At 49.9% G+C, this 6,463-nt stretch overlaps 1 protein-coding gene across 3 annotated transcripts in view; it reads left to right on the top strand.

Annotated features, from left to right (window-relative positions):
- UBXN11 (UBX domain protein 11) overlaps window positions 1-6,463 on the top strand; it is a 30,282-nt gene that overhangs the window by 8,346 nt on the left and 15,473 nt on the right. Inside the window, exons 2-5 of one of the 3 annotated variants that reach the window (XM_040229619.1) lie at window positions 3,584-3,726; window positions 4,794-4,899; window positions 5,661-5,689; window positions 6,268-6,366. In XM_040229619.1, coding sequence (XP_040085553.1) covers window positions 4,829-4,899; window positions 5,661-5,689; window positions 6,268-6,366 — 199 coding nt within the window. In that variant the 5' untranslated portion in view covers window positions 3,584-3,726; window positions 4,794-4,828. Of the gene's footprint in view, window positions 1-3,583; window positions 3,727-4,793; window positions 4,900-5,660; window positions 5,690-6,217; window positions 6,367-6,463 lie in introns of all 3 variants that reach the window. The other 2 variants (XM_040229618.1, XM_040229621.1) reach the window with 2 other exon arrangements.

The following is a 6,463-nucleotide window of genomic DNA, read 5'->3' as shown; positions in this document are numbered from 1 at the left end:
GTGTCTGCCCTCTGATGCCCTCTTGCAACACCTACCAGCTTCCTTGGATTTTTCTTACCTTGGACGTGGGGTTTCTCTTCACAGCTGTAAATCAGAGTCCCAATCACTGGAATTCCAGCTAAGGGATTACTGACTTCTTATTGAATCAAACTTGGATCCGCTCGCTGGTCCCGCAGCAAAGTCGATTTCCTGCCTCCAGGTTGTATGAGGGGAAGGACTGCATTTCCTGCAGAATATGGAGGGGGAGGTGGGGCGGCTCAGTCCCAGACTCTTTTCTATGGCACTGCACCCTTTACATTCCAGCACCTTCTGATTTCCCCTCATTCTCGCCAGTGCTTGTAATTTCTGTCTTTTGAGGCGTCATTATGGTGATGAGAATTTGGAGAACTGAGGGATAATCAAGTTTGGCGGGAGTTCATGCAGAGCAGTTTCACCACTAGAAGCGCAGTGCCTGGGGCTTTCTAGTGTAATGAATATGTTCCAAAATTGATTGTGATGGTGGTTTCACAACTCTGAATATACGTATATTCTAAGAGCTAAGGAATTGTATACTTTAAAAGAGTTAAGTATGTGAATTATACTTCAATAAAGCTACTTTAAAAAAAAAAAAGCTCATGCTATTTGATTCCACTTTTTTTTAAAGTTCATTCTGGTTTTTCCATAACATCTTTTTAAAAAATATTTTTTAAATTAATATTATTTATTTTTGGCCATCTGGGTCTTCGTTACTGCTCGTGGGCTACTTTCTAGTTGCAGTTCTCCGGCTCTTAGTTGCAGCGGCTTCTCTTGTTGCAGAGCACAGGCTCTAGGGTGCAGACTCAGTAGTTGTGGCTCGTGGGCTTAGTTACTCCATGGCAGGGATTAGTTACCTCCCTGGACCAGAGATGGAGCCCTGACCCCTGCATTGCCAGGCAGATTCTTTCAGTTCAGTCGCTCAGTCGTGTCTGACTCTTTGCGGCCCCATGTACTGCAGCATGCCAGGCCTCCCTGTCCATCACCAACTCCCAGAGCTTACTCAAACTCATCTCCATCAAGTCAGTGATGCCATCCAACTGTCTCATCCTCTGTCGTCCCCTTCTCCTCCCACCTTCAATCTTTCCCAGCATCAGGGTTGGTCTTTTCCAATGAGTCAGTTTGTCGCATCAGGTGGCCAAAGTATTGGAGTTTCAGCATCAGTCCTTCCAATGAATATTCAGGCCTGATTTCCTTTAGGATTGACTGGTTGTATCTCCTTGCAGTCCAAGGGACTGTGAAGAGTCTTCTGTAACACCACAGTTCAAAAGCATCAATTCTTTGGCACTCAGCTTTCTGTATAGTCCAACTCTCACATTCATAGATGACTACTGAAAAAACCACGGCTTTGACTAATTGGACCTTTGTTGGCAAAATAATGTCTCTGCTTTTTAATATGCTATCTAGGTTGGTCATAGCTTTTCTTCCAAGGAGCAAGTGTCTTTTAATTTCATGGCTGCAGTCACCATCTGCAGTGATTTTGGAGCCCCACAAAATAAAGTCTCTCACTGTTTCCATTGTTTTCCCATCTATTTGCCACGAAGTGATGGGACCAGTGATGGGACTCTGTCTAGTCAAGGCTATGGTTTTTCAGTGGTCATGTATGGATGTGAGAGTTGGACTGTGAAGAAGGCTGAGCGCCAAAGAATTGGTGCTTTTGAACTGTGGTGTTGGAGAAGACTCTTGAGAGTCCCTTGGACTGCAAGGAGATACAACCAGTCCATTCTGAAGATCAGCCCTGGGATTTCTTTGGAAGGAATGATGCTAAAGCTGAAACTCCAGTACTTTGGCCACCTTATGGGAAGAGTTGACTCATTGGAAAAGACTCTGATGCTGGGAGGGATTGGGGGCAGGAGGAGAAGGGGACGACAGAGGATGAGATGGCTGGGTGGCATCACTGACTTGATGGACGTGAATCTGAGTGAACTCCGGAAGTTGGTGATGGACAGGGAGGCCTGGCGTGCTGTGATTTATGGGGTCACAAAGAATCGGACACGACTGAGCAACTGAACTGAACTGAACTGAACTGATGGGACCAGAGGCCATGATCTTGGTTTTCTGAATGTTGAGTTTTAAGCCAAGTTTTTCACTCTCATCTTTCACTTTCATCAAGAGGCTCTTTAGTTCTTTGCTTTCTGCCATAAGGGTGGTGTCATCTGCATATCTGAGGTTATTGGTATTTCTCCTGGCAATCTTGATTCCAGCTTGTGCTTCATCCAGCCTGGCATTTCACATGATGTACTCTGCATAGAAGTTAAATAAGCACGGTGACCTTGTCTACTCCTTTCCCAATTTGGACCCAGTATGTTGTTCCATGTCCAGTTCTAACCGTTGCTTCTTGACCTGCATACAGATTTCTCAGGAGGCAGGTAAGGTGGTCTGGTATTCCCACCTCTTGAAGAATTTCCCACAGTTTGTTGTGATCCACACAATCAAAGGCTTTGGTGTAGCCAATAAAACAGAAATAGATGTTTTTCTGGGACTCTCTTGCTTTTTCCATGATCCAGCAGATGTTGGCAACTTGATCTCTGGTCCCTCTGCCTTTTCTAAAACCAGCTTGAACATCTGGAAGTTCACGGTTCACGTATTGCTGAAGCCTGGCTTGGAGAATTTTGAGCATTACTTTACTGGCGTGTGAGATGAGTGCAATTGTGCGGTAGTTTGAGCATTCTTTGGCATTGCCTTTTTTGGGATTGCAATGAAAACTGACCTTTTCCAGTCCTGTGGCCACTGCTCACTTTTCCAAATTTGCTGGCATATTGACACTTTCACAGCATCATCTTTCAGGATTTGAAACAGCTCAACTGAAATTCCATCACCTCCACTAGGTTTGCTCATAGTGATTTGTCCTAAGGCCCAGTTGACTTTGCATTCCTGGATGTCTGGCTCTAGGTGAGGGATCACATCATCGTGGTTATTTGGGTCATGTAGATATTTTTTTATAGTTCTTCTGTGTATTCGTGCCACCTGTTCTTAATATCTTCTGCTTCTGTTAGGTCCATACCATTTCTGTCCTTTATTGTGCCCATCTTTGCATGAAATGTTCCCTTGATATCTCTAATTTTCTTGAAATCTCTAGTCTTTCTTTCCCATTCTATTGTTTTCCTCTATTTCTTTGCACTGATCACTGAGGAAGGCTTTCTTATCTCTCCTTGCTATTCTTTGGAACTCTGCATTCAGGTGGGTATATCTTTCCTTTTCTCCTTTTCCTTTAGCTTCTCTTCTTTTCTCAGCTATTTGTAAGACCTGCTCAGACAACCATTTTGCCTTTTTGCATTTCTTTTTCTTGGGGATGGTCTTGATCATTGCCTCCTGTACAATGTCACGAACCTCCATCCATAGTTTTTCTGGAACTCTGTCTATCATATCTAATCCCTTGAATCTGTTTGTCACTTCCACTGAATAATCATAAGGATTTGATTTAGGTCATACCTGAATGGTCTAGTGGTTTTCCCTAGTTTCTTCAACTTCAGTCTGAATTTTGCAATAAGGAGTTCATGATCTGTGCCACAGTCAGCTCCCAGCAAGGAAGTCCAGAATTTTGAATTTTTTTTTTCCTGTGGGTGAGAAGGAGCCATTGGGAGTATTTAGCAGGGAAGTAACCTGTCAGCTTTGTGTGTAAGAAAATCCCTCTGGCAATGTGTGGAGCCACAGGGGCTATCACACTTGGCCACACAAACCGCGAGGATGCCCGCGCGAGATGGTAGAAACTAGGTAGGCTGGGGGCAGATTGGGGAGGCTGGATGCTGGGTGATGGGGCGAGGAGACTCAGCCTGGTCCTTGGAGGGCACCTCTGAGTGAGGGCAGGGCATCGGTCCCAAACTCCAGAATCAGGACCAAGGAAGCTGCCGCCTGGTGATGCAGGTCCCCTTCCCTGCTTCACGGGAAAATTCAGGGGCCGGGTGAAGGCCAGTGCCAGACATTTCCAAAGTGGAACTAAAGAATGATTCAGGATCTGGTGGAGGTCGTCTGACTAAGATGTCTAGATACTGGCCACATGATACACTTAATTCACTGAATAGTGACCTTTAATTGCATCCCTGATGTTCATTCATCTTTCCTGAAGGAAGAAGAAAGGAAGGGAAACAAACGTTTATGAGGGCCTTCTGTGTGCTGATAACATTAGCAGTCACAATCTACATTTTTGAGTGATTCCTTTGCGCGTGGCCCTGGGCGAGGTGCTCTGTGTGTTACGCCTGCCGGGCTGGTCCTGTCACCACCCCCACTTTATGCTACAGGAAAGTGAGGCGCAGGCGATACTGGCGGATGGTAGAACCTGCCCAGAGCCTGGGCTCTTGACTTTCTGCCATGTGCAGTGTCTTGGTAGAACCCTGCCTTGGGGTTGCCCCTCTGGCTCTGAGATGTTGGAGGTGGGGAGGGACACCCGGGCTTTGTGATGATCAACTTTGTGAGGACCAGGTCCTTGATAGATGGACAAAAGCCACTGGCCACCTGGGTGGTCTTGTGTCCGGGATGGAGGTCTGGGAAAGTCCTGGTCGAGTGGCCAGCGTCTGCCCCCATCCCACCCCATTGCCTATTTCCCAGAGGCCTCCAGGAGCAGAGCAGAGAGCTAGATATCCAGCGGAGCAGGTGGACATCAAGCATGGGATCCTGAGGCCAGGTTGCCTCCAGAAACTTCTGCAGGGGCCGTGGGAAGACATGAGGGGCACCGCTCCCTGGACAGTGCCCTCTCCTCGGAAAAGCAGGCAGGGAAGGGCAGGTTTCAGGCCGCTCCCTGGTCCTCAGTGGCTGTCCCCAAGGGCTGATTTCTTTCTTCTCAGGGGATTCCCGACGGCTAGAATCTAGAAGTAGAAATATGAGCTCACCTTTGGCCTCCCTTGGCAAGACCCGGAGAGTGCCTCTACAGTCGGAGCCTGTGAATCCTGGGTAAGGAGCCAGCCTCTTGGGGTCTTTGTGTCCATGCCCCTGCCTCCTCCCGGCCGTCCCGTGAACTCAGAGATTGACTCCTAGCGTCTTGGGGAAGTAATAAGTGATGTATCTTTCGCTGGCCACCTCTTCCTTCTCGTCCTTTCTTCTGGGAGGCTGTCCATGCGTCTCAGCACACCCTCCAGTGAGATGTGGGCTGTGGGGTAGCTCAGCATCCTTCCGTTCGTTCGTTGCGCGTGAATCAGTCCTGCAGACACCGATGGCCCGGACGTTCTGGGCCCGGCCATGTCACGTGCTGGGCTCTCAGTGAAGGGAATCCTGGTCATCGTTCTGTCGCTTTCGTCTTTGCAAAGCATTGTTTTTACCCCTCTCCTTGTTCTTCTGAACCCCACTTTGAGTCATCTGTGTCATGGCCAAGGGGGTCCAGAGAGGTTAAGTGACAGGCCTGGGGTCCTGCAGCCATTTCAGAGCAGAGCTGGGGCTGGGCTCCTGGGCTTGGGGACTCTTGTGATCCTCTCCCCAAGGCTCTGCCCTTCAGCTATTGCCCATCTGTCTCCATCGGGAGGAGTCAGATACCCTGACGCCTGCGCCTTGGCTCACCCCCAGGCCAGGATGGGATTTGCGGGTGGATGTCCTCACGAGGCATCTTTTTTAGGCTTGGTGGGGGGTGGACCTGGTGCCAAAGCCCCCACACCCCACCCCATGGCAGTCCAGGGGGTCCTAACTTGTCTGTCTTCCTTCTCCTTCTTGCCCGTTCCCAGGAGGCGGGGGATAAAAATCTACGGAAATGGTAAGTGTGGGCTCTGGCCCATGGGCCCTCCTCACGTCCTTGCATTTGGGCGGATGGAGAGAAAGAGCACAGTGAACTGCCTTGTCAGTTAGGGTGGCTGGCCTGCGACAGTGCTGCCCAGGGCTCTGAGGTTAGGAGACTCCACACCCTGAACAGGGATGTTCTGACTAACGTTGGAATCCCTCTGCTCACTGTGGGGTGGGCCGTGAGGGCGCCAGACCCCTGCCCACCTCCCCCCGCAAGACAGCGACTTCCAGCCCATTACAGTCTTTTCTTCTTGAAGCCCAGTCCGCATATGGCTGCCTTGCCTCCTGCAGGCTCAAACCTTTGCACCTCAACCACACTCTAGCCCCCACTCTGATGCAGGCTTTGGCCCCTCAGGGCCCCCCAGGAGCTGGGCTGGGAGAATAAGAAGAGGCCTGTTCTGGTTGGATCCTTGGTCTCCAGCACCCCAACTTTTCTCTCCCCATACACGGGGGGCGGGGAGGAGGGAGAGGGACAGAGTACAGGCTGCTTCATCTCGGCCAGGGCCCAGGGCCTCAGCCACAGAGCGGTGACCCAGGCATCCCTGTCTGCAGAAGATGAGGTGGACATGCTGAATGGCGCGCATGGCTCAGAAGAAAGGATCTCTGTCCCTTCCTGCTATGGTGGCATAGGTGCTCCTGTGGGCAGGCAAGGTGAGTGCAGACGCCCAAAGGGGTCTGAGTCCCTGGCAGCAGGAAAGACCCCAGTGAGCGAGGCCGCGAGAGGCATGGCCTCTCCTCCTGCCTACTG

This window comes from Oryx dammah, unplaced genomic scaffold, assembly GCF_014754425.2.
Source record: "Oryx dammah isolate SB20612 unplaced genomic scaffold, SCBI_Odam_1.1 HiC_scaffold_27, whole genome shotgun sequence".
NCBI lineage: Eukaryota > Metazoa > Chordata > Mammalia > Artiodactyla > Bovidae > Oryx > Oryx dammah.
The sequence above is the reverse complement of the archived record's forward strand: the minus strand, read 5'-3'. Positions and strand labels throughout refer to the sequence as shown.